At 43.4% G+C, this 14,122-nt stretch overlaps 1 protein-coding gene across 1 annotated transcript; it reads right to left on the bottom strand.

Annotated features, from left to right (window-relative positions):
- Positions 1-11,690: 11,690 nt before the first annotated feature.
- Positions 11,691-14,122, bottom strand: LOC115919877 (uncharacterized protein K02A2.6-like). Its single transcript, XM_030974451.1, has 2 exons — positions 12,728-14,122; positions 11,691-11,765 (listed from the first exon to the last, which is right to left on the bottom strand). Exons 1-2 carry the CDS (start codon positions 14,120-14,122, stop codon positions 11,691-11,693), a joined length of 1,470 nt encoding a protein of 489 aa, XP_030830311.1.

Genomic DNA, 14,122 nt, shown 5'->3' with positions numbered 1-14,122 from the left:
AGACAATGTGAGGGATGGAGATGATGAGAGGGATGGAGAGGATGAGAGGGATGGAGACAATGGGAGGGATGGAGATGATGAGAGGGATTGGTGAGGGATGGAGGGGAGAGAGGGAAAGAGACAATGTTGATGATGTAAGGGATGAAGACGCTGTTGATGAGAGGGATTGGTGAGGGATTGAGATGGTGTGAGGAATGAAGATGATGAGAGGGATGGAGATGATGAGAGGGATGGAGAGGGTGTGAGGGATGGAGACGGTGTGAGGGATGGAGACAGTGTGAGGGATGAAGATGATGGGAGGGATGAAGATGGTGACAAGATGGTGAGAGGGATGGAGACGGGAGGGATGGAGACGTCTCCATCCCTCTAATCATCAATATCGTCTTCATCCCTTACATCATCAAAATTGTCTCCATCCCTCTCATCATCTCCATCCCTCACATTGTCTCCATCCCTCTCATCACCTCCATCCCTCACATTGTCTCCATCCCTTTCATTATCAATATCGTCTCCATTCCTCTCATCATCAACATCCCTCACCAATCCCTCTCATCATCTCCATCCAGGCACGTACGCAGGGGGGGGGGGGGGTGTTTGGGGGGTTAAACCCCCCCTTTGATATTTTAATGTGTGTAAACCCCCCTAAAAAAATCTAAACCCCCCCCCCCCCTTTCAAACATGTCCTCATTTTTATTTAATTGTTTTAACTTTATTTATTTAGATTTTTTTTTGCCTTGTAAATTGCAAATGAAATAATACGTACCAATACCACAACACAAGGCATGTTACAATTTTTTTTTTTTTTTTTTTTTTGGGGGGGGTGGGGGGGGGCTGGGGGTTAACAAATTTATATCTGATCTTGTGTACCTGTAAATATGTACATACTATAAATAAATAATGAATACAAAAATAAAATTGCATTTCCACAACGTGGCATAATACATAATGGAGACAATGTTGATGATGTAAGGGATGGAGATGATGAGAGGGATTGGTGAGGGATGGAGATGATGAGAGGAATGGAGAGGATATTGATAATGAAAGGGATGGAGACAATGTGAGGGATGGAGATGATGAGAGGGATGGAGACGATGTGAGGGATGGAGAATTGGAGATGATGAGAGGGATGGAGACAATTTTGATGATGTAAGGGATGAAGACGATATTGATGATAAGAGGGATGGAGACGTCTCCATCCCGTCTCCATCCCTCTCATCGTCTCCATCCCTCTCACCATCTTGTCACCATCTCCATCCCTTCCATCATCTTCATCCCTCACACTGTCTCCATCCCTCACAACCTCTCCATCCCTCACACCGTCTCCATCCCTCTCATCATCTCCATCCTTCTCATCATCTTCATTCCTCACACCGTCTCAATCCCTCACCAATCCCTCTCATCAATCCCTCTCATCAACAGCGTCTTCATCCCTTACATCATCAACATTGTCTCCTTCCCTCTCATCACCTCCATCCCTCACCAATCCCTCTCATCATCTCCATCCCTCCCATTGTCTCCATCCCTCTGATCGTCTCCATCCCTCTCATCATCTCCATCCCTCACATTGTCTCTTTCCCTCTCATCATCTCCATCCCTCTCATCATCTCCATCCCTCTCATCATCTCCATCCCTCTCACCATCTCCATCCCTCTCACCATCTTCATCCCTCTCATCATCTCCATCCCTCTCATCATCTCCATCCCTCTCATCATCTCCATCCCTCTCACCATCTCCATCCCTCTCATCATCTTCATCCCTCTCATCATCTCCATCCCTCTCATCATCTCCATCCCTCTCATCATCTCCATCCCTCTCACCATCACCGTCCCTCTCACCATGTCCATTCCTCTCATTGTCTCCATCCCTCTCATCATCTCCATCCCTCACCAATCCCTCTCATCTCCATCCCTCTCATTGTCTCCATCCCTCTCATCATCTCCATCCCTCACCAATCCCTCTCATCTCCATCTCTCACATTGTCTCCATCCCTCTCATCATCTCCACCCCATGTCATGTAAATTGAAATTTAATTATGAAATTTAATTATGAAATTTAATTCTTTGAATGGAATATCATTTTAAATTGATTCAATTTAGGTTTTATTATTTTTGTATGTTCTTTTTGGTTACTAAAAAGTAATCAATTATACTGCTTTATACTGTTTTTTTTTTTTTTTTTTTGGGGGGGGGGGGGGAGTGGAAATTCGTTTTGACCCCCACCCCCCCCCCCACACACACACACACTTTTTCGTTGGGAGGAGGGCGAGTCCCCTGCCCCTACTTCTGGCGCCTATGATCGCAAGAATGGCTGGATTTCTGAAAAAGGGGCAGCTACAAAGGGACACATCAACAATAATAAAAACCATTTTTAGATATTTGTATAAAGGCCTACGCCTTCGTTAAGATTGTGAATACATTACCACGAATGACATCAATATTTGTTTATTTCTTTACGTGGAACAACATTATTGTTTAAGCAACGTACTTCGCAATTTGGTGTGATGGACTGAATATCGATTTTCGAGCAAGCGAGCTAAAAGTAGAAGGTCCCATTTGAAAAATTACATGACGAATATTAAAGACAATTTAATGAAGAAAGACTGAAAAGTTCTTTTATGTAATTATGAGTAACATTATAATTAAAACATCTGAGAAAGAAAAGTAGGCACTTATCAGAAGGGAAAAGGACATGTACAAAATGATAAGGGGGCACTTTAGGGGAACCTGAAAAAGTGGAGGCACAGTGCCCCCCCCCCCCAACCAAGAATGCCGCCTCTGACCGTGGGCAAAAGTGCGAAACTAACCCAGAAAATCTAGAAATAAACCAAATTTCAATTTTATTTCGCGGGTCAACTGCCCCCTTCCCCGTCAGTACGCCAGTACTTCCAGTAGGCCTATCCTTCCATGAATTCCTACCATTAAAAATTATCAGAAGGGAAAAGGACATGTACAAAGGATAAGGGGGCACTTTAGGGGAACCTGGAAAAGTGGGGGCACAGTGTCCCCCCCCCCCCCCAACCAAGAATGCCGCCTCTGACAAAACTAACCCAGAAAATCTAGAAATAAACCACATTCCAATTTTATTTCGCGGGTCAACTGCCCACCCCCCCCCCCCCCCTATCAGTAAGCCAGTGCTTCCAGTATCCTACCATTAAAAAAAATTTGGGACAGAAAAATGCAGCTGTTATAGACCTCTAGATCACAAGTATATTATTGTTACAAGGGAAATCAACTTTATTCTTTGTAATGACTGTGTTTTTAAAAGCACGAAAATCATGAAAAATGACAATTTCATTTCAATATATATTATTGTTACAAGGGAAATCGACTTTATTCTTTGTAATGACTGTGTTTATAAAAGCACGAAAATCATGAAAAATGACAATTTCATTTCATTTCAGATCTAGAAATCATGATGGGAAAAAGTGTGGCGAGTTGTCCGAAAAGGCTGTGGCGAGTTGTCCAGGGTATTGTGGCGGGTTGTCCAGGGTATTGTGGCGGGATGTCCAGGGTATGGTGGCGGGTTGTCTTGGGGCGAGTTGTCTTTGTGGCGAGTTGTCTGGACCCCGATTCCTTGTACCGTTCTCGACTATTTATCCTTATCTGAATTCAGTTCCGTCCCCCCTTCCCGCGCAAAGCGCGAAAGCTTTGATGTTTCATCAAATAATTAGAGAAAGAAGACGACTCGTTGTACCGTTCTCGACTCTTAATCCTTTTTCTTCCTACGTCCTCTTCCTTTTTTTTTGGGGGGGGGGGAGGGCGACCGCCCCCACTACCCCCCCCCCCCCTCCCTGGCTACGCGCCTGCCCCTCCAAAATAAAAAAAGAAGGCGATTCTTCAGCTAACTTCTCTTACAGTACTAGGCTAGGCCTTACGAGAGATCTAGCTATTTATCAAGTCTTTAACTTTTAGGAGTAAAATATGATTATCTGATTATGAAAAAGAAAATTTCCATTCCTTCATTAATCGAATATTCTACTCTGAATGATGATAATGGTGTATAGATATAGATCTAGGTCTAGTTTACTCACTAAATCAAATTGGATATTCTACTCGGAATGAATAATGATAATACAGTAGATATAGATCTAGTTTGATTAGTTATACTCACACATCACTCGATCAAATTGGGCAGTACAATCATGCAATGCAGTGCAGCGGCCCGGCACGAGTCAGTGAATTCCCCCGCCGACCCGGGCGGCGGCGCTGTACGGCTAGCTGCACACTGAGCTGAGCTGCTGCGGTAGCACTAGGCAGTAGTCTGCTAATTTACGGCCAGGACGAAAGAATGTGAACAAACATCAACCATCTCGTCTAAAATGTACTATATTCGACTTCTCAATAGTGAAATCTGTGTCAGGAATAAAAAATAGACCTTCATACGAGATAAAAATGATATTTTGGCAGTGATTTACCGACAAAAACACTGCTCGAATTTCAGTGGTCCGAGTAGATACAACGCACATTTAATGTACGTGCGGCAATGCAGATTGCGAGCTGTGAGTAAATTGTCCGAAATGTCATTTTTTTGTCATTTTACCTAAAGATAAGTCATAGATTGTCTTCATTAGTATCATTTAACACAATTCCATTAAAGATTTAGGTTGGAAAGGGCATTATTAAGTCACAAAGAGCACAAACATATACACATTGGTATCTTTCGATCGATTAATCAGGTCGGGACATCTCGGCCCAGTTTTTCCAGCTGGGCCGAGTAGTCCCGTGGGCCGAGTTAGCCCGACTCCGTCTAGAATCTATCCATATAATAATACGCTAAGGCGTCGAGGGGGGTATCCGGGGTCCATTTTACGGCGCCCAAATCTCCCCTCCCGCCCGCCCCCGGGCGCCGCCGGGCGGTCCCGCGGACGGACGGGGTTTCAATCTACAGAATTGGCCACGTCCCGGCCCGGTGCGACGTCCCGGTCGTCGTCGACGTCGTCGATGCGTCCGCACGTCCCACTTATCCGTCACGAATTTCATGCTTTAGCATGAAACGGAAGTGGACGAGCGGTCTGAGGCGCCGGTAATTGCGTTCGATTCGCCGGCAGCTCTTGCACTTTTTGCACGCACGGGTTCGATCCCGCCTCCGTCTCACGTGTTTTGTTTTTCTTCCCCGTGTTTTTTTTGTATATTTTAGATTTTGTAATCTTTACCATTTTTTTAATTTTAATTAAAATGTAGACCTCATATTTAAAATTTAAACGAGTTGAGTCTTTATTTGAAATTTATTAGCTTATTTCATGATATCTAAGTTAGGCCTAAAATCAGCGCAACAGATGTCTTCCCATATCCACGTCCAAACTTAGAGACCTATTTCCATCATTATTGCCGGGATTTTTATATAGTTTTCGTGAGTGGAGGTATGAAATCAAAGCTTATTTTGTGATTATTCTGGCCATGTTTACTCAGTTTTGATTATCATTTATTAAAGGAAAGTTTTCACAAGAAAATCAGAGAAAAACATCGTTCAGTTTCAAGAGCTCTGCCGTACGCATACAGTGTGTAGTGCAGTGCAGCTGCGCTGGCTGCTCGACTGAGCTGAGTGAGTGAGTGAGCTAGCTATTCAGAGTCGAAGAGACTATGAAGGGCCAAACATGCCAATATTCGACAACTATACGCTATATTATGTATCCATCCATGCGACTATTTATGTCTATCCATTCATTGAAGTAGGCCTACACGTGAACACAGCAGCGGGCAGGCCGAAGTGCCATAAGATCGTTGGGGGGGGGGCAAAATATTTTGTTTGCATCTTACATGTTACAAAAAAATCTGCATCTTACATGTTACATGCAGACCCCACAAAACATTTTTCAAAGCGTGGGGGGGGGGTCAGGTAGATCAAAGCGAGTTGAGTGTAGGCGTGGGGTCCACGGGTTTCAAGGGGCCATAAACCCCCAAAAGCTCGGGGGGTTTAGGCGTTTAATTAGGGTCAGATGAGCATATTTTTAATACTTTATTTGGCGTGGGGTCAATACGTAGAGTTGCGTAGTGTTGCGTACCAACTACGCTGTCCTACGTTACTATATGCTGGGGGACGGAAAGGGGTACGCAAGATGAACGAAAACAATTCAACATGTTTAATTTTTTTCGCGTACTTTCGGCGTAGAAACTTGACGCAGAAAGTACGGCTTTTTACGCAACACTACGCTACATGCCTACGCAACAGTACACTACCCTACGCCAGATCGACAAAGAAGTAAAAGCTTTCCACACAGTAAGCAACCATAAGCAAACCTGTACGCCAGCCTACGCATAACCTACGCAGGGACTATTTTCCCATTAATACGCAGCCTAATTTCTGCGTAGTCAGTACGCCACACTACGGAACTCTACGCAGTACCAGTGGCTTTAAGAATAACTACCGGTACAGTTGGATTGTTTTTTAATTTTTATATAAGGCCAAATTTAAAAAAAACATGCTTATAGCGTCCTGTTTTTTTGAAAAATGGGAAGGAGGAGGCCCTTTTTCTTTCTTTTTTTTCTTTCAAAATGGCCGCTCCGTACATTTTCCCTGACATTCAGCCTTTTTTTCAAGATGGCGGCCGACAATTTTTTTTTTTTCTTTTTTAAAATCAGAAATACATTTTAGCAGTGCTTTTCATGTTTTTTTTCTTTCAAAAAATAAAAAAAAAAAAAAAAAAATAAATAAATAAATAAAAAAAAAGGAGGCGGCCCCCAAAAAGGAAGCAGGCGGGAACGCTGTTTTTTTTCTTTCAAAAATAAAAAAAATAAAAAAATAAAGTATTTAAAAAAAAAGCGGGCGGGGACGCTAAACATGTATATTTTTTTAATGGCCTGAATGGCAAATAAAGTTCTTGGTGGTTTTAATTTAGACAGTCTCTATATATCTATTTACACCCCCCGCCCCCCTCTAGAATCCCGCGGATTTCCGCGGGTCCTGCTAGTCCATATAATAATACGCTAAGGCGTCGAGGGGGGTATCCGGGGTCCATTTTACGGCGCCCAAATCTCCCCTCCCGCCCGCCCCCGGGCGCCGCCGGGCGGTCCCGCGGACGGACGGGGTTTCAATCTACGGAATTGGCCACGTCCCGGCCCGGTGCGACGTCCCGGTCGTCGTCGACGTCGTCGATGCGTCCGCACGTCCCATTTATGCGTCGCGAATTTCATGCTTTAGCATGAAACGGAAGTGGACGAGCGGTCTGAGGCGCCGGTTGCGTTCGATTCGCCGGCAGCTCTTGCACTTTTTGCACGCACGGGTTCGATCCCGCCTCCGTCTCAAGTGTTTTTTTTTTCTTCCCCGTGTTTGTTTTGTATATTTTAGATGTTGTAATCTTTACCATTTTTTTTATTTTAATTAAAATGTAGACCTCATATTTAAAATTTAAACGAGTCGAGTTTTTATTTGATATTTATTAGCTTATTTCATGATATCTAGGCCTAAAATCGGCGCAACAGATGTCTTCCCATATCCACGTCCAAACTTAGAGACCTATTTCCATCATTATTGCCGGGATTTTTATATAGTTTTCGTGAGTGGAGGTATGAAATCAAAGCTTATTTTGTGATTATTCTGGCCATGTTTACTCAGTTTTGATTATCATTTATTAAAGGAAAGTTTTCACAAGAAAATCAGAGAAAAACATCGTTCAGTTTCAAGAGCTCTGCCGTACGCATACAGTGTGTATGCAGTGCAGCTGCGCTGGCTGCTCGACTGAGCTGAGTGAGTGAGTGAGCTAGCTATTCAGAGTCGAAGAGACTATGAAGGGCCAAACATGCCAATATTCGACAACTATACGCTATATTATGTATCCATCCATGCGACTATTTATGTCTATCCATTCATTGAAGTAGGCCTACACGTGAACACAACAGCGGGCAGGCCGAAGTGCCATAAGATCGTTGGGGGGGGGGGGCAAAATATTTTTTTTTGCATCTTACATGTTACAAAAAAAATCTGCATCTTACATGTTACATGCAAACCCCACAAAACATTTTTCAAAGTGTGGGGGGGGGGGTCAGGTAGATCGAAGCGAGTTGAGTGTAGGCGTGGGGTCCATGGGTTGTGGGGGGGGCGAGGGGGATCAGGTAGATCAAAGCGAGTTGAGTGTAGGCGTGGGGTCCACGGGTTTCAAGGGGCCATAAACCCCCGAAAGCTCGGGGGGGTTTAGGCGTTTAATTAGGGTCAGATGAGCATATTTTTAATACATTATTTGGCGTGGGGTCAATACGTAGAGTTGCGTAGTGTTGCGTACCAACTACGCTGGCCTACGTTACTATATGCTGGGGGACGGAAAGGGGTACGCAAGATGAACGAAAACAATTCAACATGTTTAATTTTTTTCGCGTACTTACGGCGTAGAAACTTGAACCAGAAAGTACGCCTTTTTACGCAACACTACGCTATATGACTACCCAACAGTACGCTACCCTACGCCAGATTGACAAAGCAGTAAAAGCTTTCCACACAGTAAGCAACCATAAGCAAACCTGTACGCCAGCCTACGCATAACCTACGCAGGGACTATTTTCCCATTAATACGCAGCCTAATTTCTGCGTAGTCGGTACGCCACACTACGGAACTCTACGCAGTTCCAGTGGCTTAAAGAATAACTACCGGTATAGTTGGATCGTTTTTGTTTTTTTATATAAGGCCAAATTAAAAAAAAAACATGTTTAGCGTCCTGTTTTTTAGAAAAATGGGAAGGAGGCCCTTTTTTTCTTCTTTTTTTCTTTCAAAATGGCCGCTCCGTACATTTTCCCTGACATTCAGGCTATTTTTCAAGATGGCGGCCGACAATTTTTTTTTTTCTTTTTTAAAATCAGAAATACATTTTAGCAGTGCTTTTCATGTTTTGTTTTTTTCAACAAAAAAAATAAATAAAAAATAAATAAATAAATAAATTTAAAAAAAATAGGAGGCGGCCCCCAAAAAGGAAGCAGGCGGGAACGCTGTTTTTTTTCTTTCAAAAATAAAAAAAATAAAAAAATAAAATATTTAAAAAAAAAGCGGGCGGGGACGCTAAACATGTATATTTTTTAATGGCCTGAATGGCAAATAAAGTTCTTGGTGGTTTTAATTTAGACAGTCTCTATATATCTATTTACACCCCCCGCCCCCCTCTAGAATCCCGCGGATTTCCGCGGGTCCTGCTAGTCTATATAAGTAATACGCTAAGGCTCCGCGGGGGGCGCGACGTCTCGGCGAGCCTTTGTATTCTATTGTTTTTTAATGAGATCGCCGACCCAAGTTGGTGCGGCTATCTCCTCCTGAACCCTGCCCTCGGGGTACCCGTGCCCGGTGCCATCGTCCGCGGGAGAGTCTACTCTGTGGAATTGGCTATACTCCGCCCGAGGTCCTCCTCCGTGTCGACGTCCAGGGCGAAAACAGACGGGACATGCATAATGCAGGATATGCGTGACGACAGAGATACCTCATGGATATTCAACATGACATCCGTAGACACACGACCGATGACCATCCACTCACATTAAGTTGCGTATTAAATGCACTATGCACAGGGTCGGGCTTACCCGAGTAAAGCATCTTTCTATAGGATATCCTTTGTAGTAGCTGCACAAGCCACAGAGATACACACGAAGCTTCCCGTCCACGTCCAAACTTAGAGACCTATTTCCATCATTATTGCCGCGATTTGTATATAGTTTTCGTGAATGGAGGTATGAAATGAAAGCTTATTTTGTGATTATTACGGCAATGTATACTAAAATTTGATTATCATTTTCTAAAGGAAAGTTTTCACAAGAAAACCATTGGACTGACAGTTTAGTCGCAAGCTGCCTTCAGTCAACACAAAGTGCAGTGCTGATGTGTAGTGTGTGTCAGTTGCGATGAGCTTGCAGGAAGCTCCTGGAGTTACGCTGCAGTGTGTGTGAGTTCACCTAAGCTTGAGTCGAAGAGATTTGACACTTTGAAATTGTTATCTGTTGGTTTGCATCATTATTGCCGCGATTTTAATATAGTTTCGTGAATAGATTTACGAAACCTGAGCTTAGAATTAGTAAAAGTATTACTAATGTCTACGTTTTTAAACGACTGTCTGATTTTCTTGTGAAAATTTTACTTTGAAAAATGTTTATCGAAATTAATGGTCAGAAATAATCACAATCTAGGGTCTATTATGTTACAGTTCTTGCATCAAATCAATGCATGAAACTTAGTTATTGAACTAGAAAAATGTTTTTTTTTTTAAATAGGCAATTATGAAGAAGGAAGCCTGAAACCTTAGCCTACTGAACAAATCTCAACAAAGTGTAGGCCTATCGTTTTTTATGAATTAATGAAAAAGTAGCCCCAGAAAAAAGAGCCCCCGAAAGTTGAAAAAGAAGCCCCCGAAATGAAAAACTTAATTTTTTGCCTGCGCCCCCCTCTAGAATCCCGCGGATTTCCACGGGTCCTGAGTTGCGTGTATATATAATATAGGCGTGGGGTCCACGGGTTTCAAGGGGCCATAAACCCCCAAAAGCTCGGAGGTTACGTTCTTCGAAGTTGGGGGGGGGGGAGAGATCAGATCGCAGCGAGTTGAGTGTATATATAATATAGGCGTGGGGTCCACGGGTTTCAAGGGGCCATAAACCCCCGAAAGCTCGGGGGTTTTAGGCGTTTAATTAGGGTCAGATGAGCATATTTTTAATACTTTATTTGTGACACTTGCGGGTCACTAATTGGCGTGGGGTCAATACGTAGAGTTGCGTAGTGTTGCGTACCAACTACGCTGGCCTATGTTACTATATGCTGAGGGACGGAAAGGGGTACGCAAGGTGAACGAAAACAATTCAACATGTTTAATTTTTTTTGCGTACTTTCGGCGTAGAAACTTGACGCAGAAATTACGCCTTTTTACGCAGAAAGTCCACCTTTTTACGCAACAGTACGCTACCCTACGCCAGATCGACTAAGCAGTAAAAGCTTTCCACACAGTAAGCAACCATAAGCAAACCTGTACGCCAGCCTACGCATAACCTACGCAGGGACTATTTTCCCATTAATACGCAGCCTAATTTCTGCGTAGTCTGTACGCCACACTACGGAACTCTACGCAGTTCCAGTGGCTTAAAGAATAACTACCGGTACAGTTGGATTGTTTTTTTAAATTTAATATAAGGCCAAATTTTTTAAAAAACATGCTTATAGCGTCCTGTTTTTTTTGAAAAATGGGAAGTAGGAGGCGCTTTTTTTTTCTTTTTTCTTTTTTTCAAAATGGCCGCTCCGTACATTTTCCCTGGCATTCGGGCTACTTTTCAAGATGGCGGCCGACAATTTTTTTTTTTTTCTTTTTTAAAATCAGAAATACATTTTAGCAGTGCTTTTCATGTTTTTTTTCTTTCAAAAAAAAAAAAAAAAAAAAATAGGAGGCGGCCCCCAAAAAAGAAGCAGGCGGGAACGATGTTTTTTTTCTTTAAAAAAAAAAAAAAAAATAGGAGGCGGCCCCCAAAAAGGAAGCGGGCGGGGACGCTAAACATGTATATTTTTTAATGGCCTGAATGGCAAATAACGTTCTTGGTGGTTTTAATTTAGACATTCTCTATATATCTATTTACACCCCCCGCCCCCTCTAGAATCCCGCGGATTTCCGCGGGTCCTGCTAGTCCATATAATAATACGCTAAGGCGTCGAGGGGGGTATCCGGGGTCCATTTTACGGCGCCCAAATCTCCCCTCCCGCCCGCCCCGGGCGCCGCCGGGCGGTCCCGCGGACGGACGGCGTTTCAATCTACGGAATGGGCCACGTCCCGGCCCGGTGCAACGTCCCGGTCGTCGTCGACGTCGTCGATGCGTCCGCACTGTTGAAAGATCAGATGAACGGATAAATAAGAGATCACTGTAGACAATGTTCATGTATAAGTGGCCATCTTGAAAGTGCTTTATTCCCATCTCCTTCCGCCAATCGCGGCCTCATTACGCACATCAATGAACTATTGGTGTTGTTCATATAGTACCACAACATCCCCCTTCTTTCAATGACAAGTTGATAGTGCTCTCCTTAACCAGTTGTATCTTCCCTGCTCAATATGCACTGTGCATGACGGAAATTATCCACTAAAACAGTAACACAATTTAGAAATTTCAACAGGAGGAAACATTCCAAACATATTCTTCTTTTTTTCTTTCTTTTTTTTTTCGAGAAGCAAAGTACTAAAAACTGTTCAACTAAAACTTACAAGTACCTTTCAACAAGAAAAGCAAATTTTAGAATGGTAAAATAGTGTCCTCCACTATAACAGGCATATTTTGTTGCTGAATCGACATATTTGTATAATGTAATTCAACTTTTTATACTTTACATAACTTTTGCTGGAATAAACTAAAGTGATTCCATATTGCTTTCTGGCAAACAGTTATAAACAACATTTTCCTTCGAAAAAACGTTTTTCATCCCATTTTAATTAGGACTTAGCAATACGACAAATCTGCGTAACAAAACTATAATTCCTGGTATTTGTGTGGAGAGTTGAAATATCATGCACGAGCACGGCATACAATTGCTAAATTCGGTTCTGTATACAAAAGAGATTTTCTGTTGAAAGATAACCAATATTAAGCGTGGCAGTTATATAAAACACTTTGGTTATACATGTATACTGATTAAGAAATTGAATCACCTTATGTCAAATATGAGGTTTTACTATCATCAATGTAATTCTACCGGATATGCTAAATCATTAAACAAATAAAGTATAGTTGTTGTTTATCAATCTATTAATCGATGAAGTTTTTATTCTTGATAACGAGATGGGGGATGAACCTTGCGACCATATCGTGTGACATAGGCAAAAGAATCAGAACAAGGGATTGAACCATCGAAATCCTGTGTTCCTGCGGGTGTTGTGCAGTTGTCACCATCCTCTCTTGGAAGATGCTCTGTCCCTGGTGGGGGTGCTGTTGCCGTCTCTATTTGTATCGGCATCTCTCTAAGATGGGACCTGTTTCTCCTTAACACCCTACCATTGGGTGTTGTCACTTCATATGATCTTGGTTCTGGGCAAACTCTTGAAACCTCAGCCGGCAGCCATGTGTTGTCTTCCGGATGCAAGGTTCTGACTTTCTGGCCGACCTTCAGGAGGGGCAGTACCCGGCCGGCATGTCTGTCATGGTCGCTCTTCATCCTATCCCTCCTTCGCTGGAGCTGGTCGTGGACATCGCTCATCTGTCTGTCATGGCGACCTGGAAGTGTTGTCTTCATTTGCCTCCCAAACATCATCTCGGCAGGAGATGGCAGGTCGGACTGAGGCGTTGCTCGAAGGTGGAGAAGTGCCTTTTGGACATCTTGTCCTGTCTGTTTGCACTTCTGAATCATCGACTTTATGGTGCGTACCATCCGTTCAGCTAGGCCGTTAGAGCGCGGATATCTCGGCGATGAGGTGGTGTGCTTGATGTTCCATGACTCACACATGTCTTTGAAAGCTTTTCCAATGAACTGGGGTCCGTTATCAGATATAACTTCGGAGGGCACTCCAAGGAGGCTGAAAGTTTCTTTCATTACGGTAGCAACTGAAGCACTTGTGGTGCTGTGCATTTTCCTGATCACAGGGAACTTGGAATGATAGTCAGTAATGAGTAAGTATTCAGTTCCCTCAAGAAAAAACAGGTCTGTGGCTACCTTTGTCCATGGCGTCATTGGAACTTCGTGCGGTTGTAGTGGTTCCCTTTGTTGCCGATCCTGGTTCTCCTGGCAAGCAGGGCAAGTCTTGACAAGGTTTTCAATATCCTTATTGATGCCTGGCCAGTATACCGTGTCCCTTGCTAGTCTACGAGTTCTCTCTATACCCATATGACTCGTGTGTAGCTGCTCCAGGATGTCTGATTGCAGCGTTGAAGGTATCAACACCTGTCTTCCTTTGAAGATAATGCCGTTGGCGACGCCCAGTTCCTCTCGGTACGACCAGTGAATCCTTGAGCTGCTTGGAACCTGCTTAATCACGTCTGGCCATCCATCGTGAATAATTCTACTCAGCTGCTTCAAGTTCGGATCGCTTGCTGTCTCTCTCTGCAGCTGTGTCTGCTTCATAGGTGTAAAGCTTGCCAGATCAGTGTCATGATTCTCGTCTAATTCCATGACTTCATCTACACGGAGCTCAACGATGACGTCTCCTCTCTTTCTGGGGTTTGGCAACCTACTGAGTGTGTCTGGTAATGTCAT

Source organism: Strongylocentrotus purpuratus, unplaced genomic scaffold (genome assembly GCF_000002235.5).
Source record: "Strongylocentrotus purpuratus isolate Spur 01 unplaced genomic scaffold, Spur_5.0 spur5_scaffold_7, whole genome shotgun sequence".
Taxonomy (NCBI): domain Eukaryota; kingdom Metazoa; phylum Echinodermata; class Echinoidea; order Camarodonta; family Strongylocentrotidae; genus Strongylocentrotus; species Strongylocentrotus purpuratus.
Note: the sequence above shows the minus strand (reverse complement) of the source record. Positions and strands in the feature narration are given on the sequence as shown.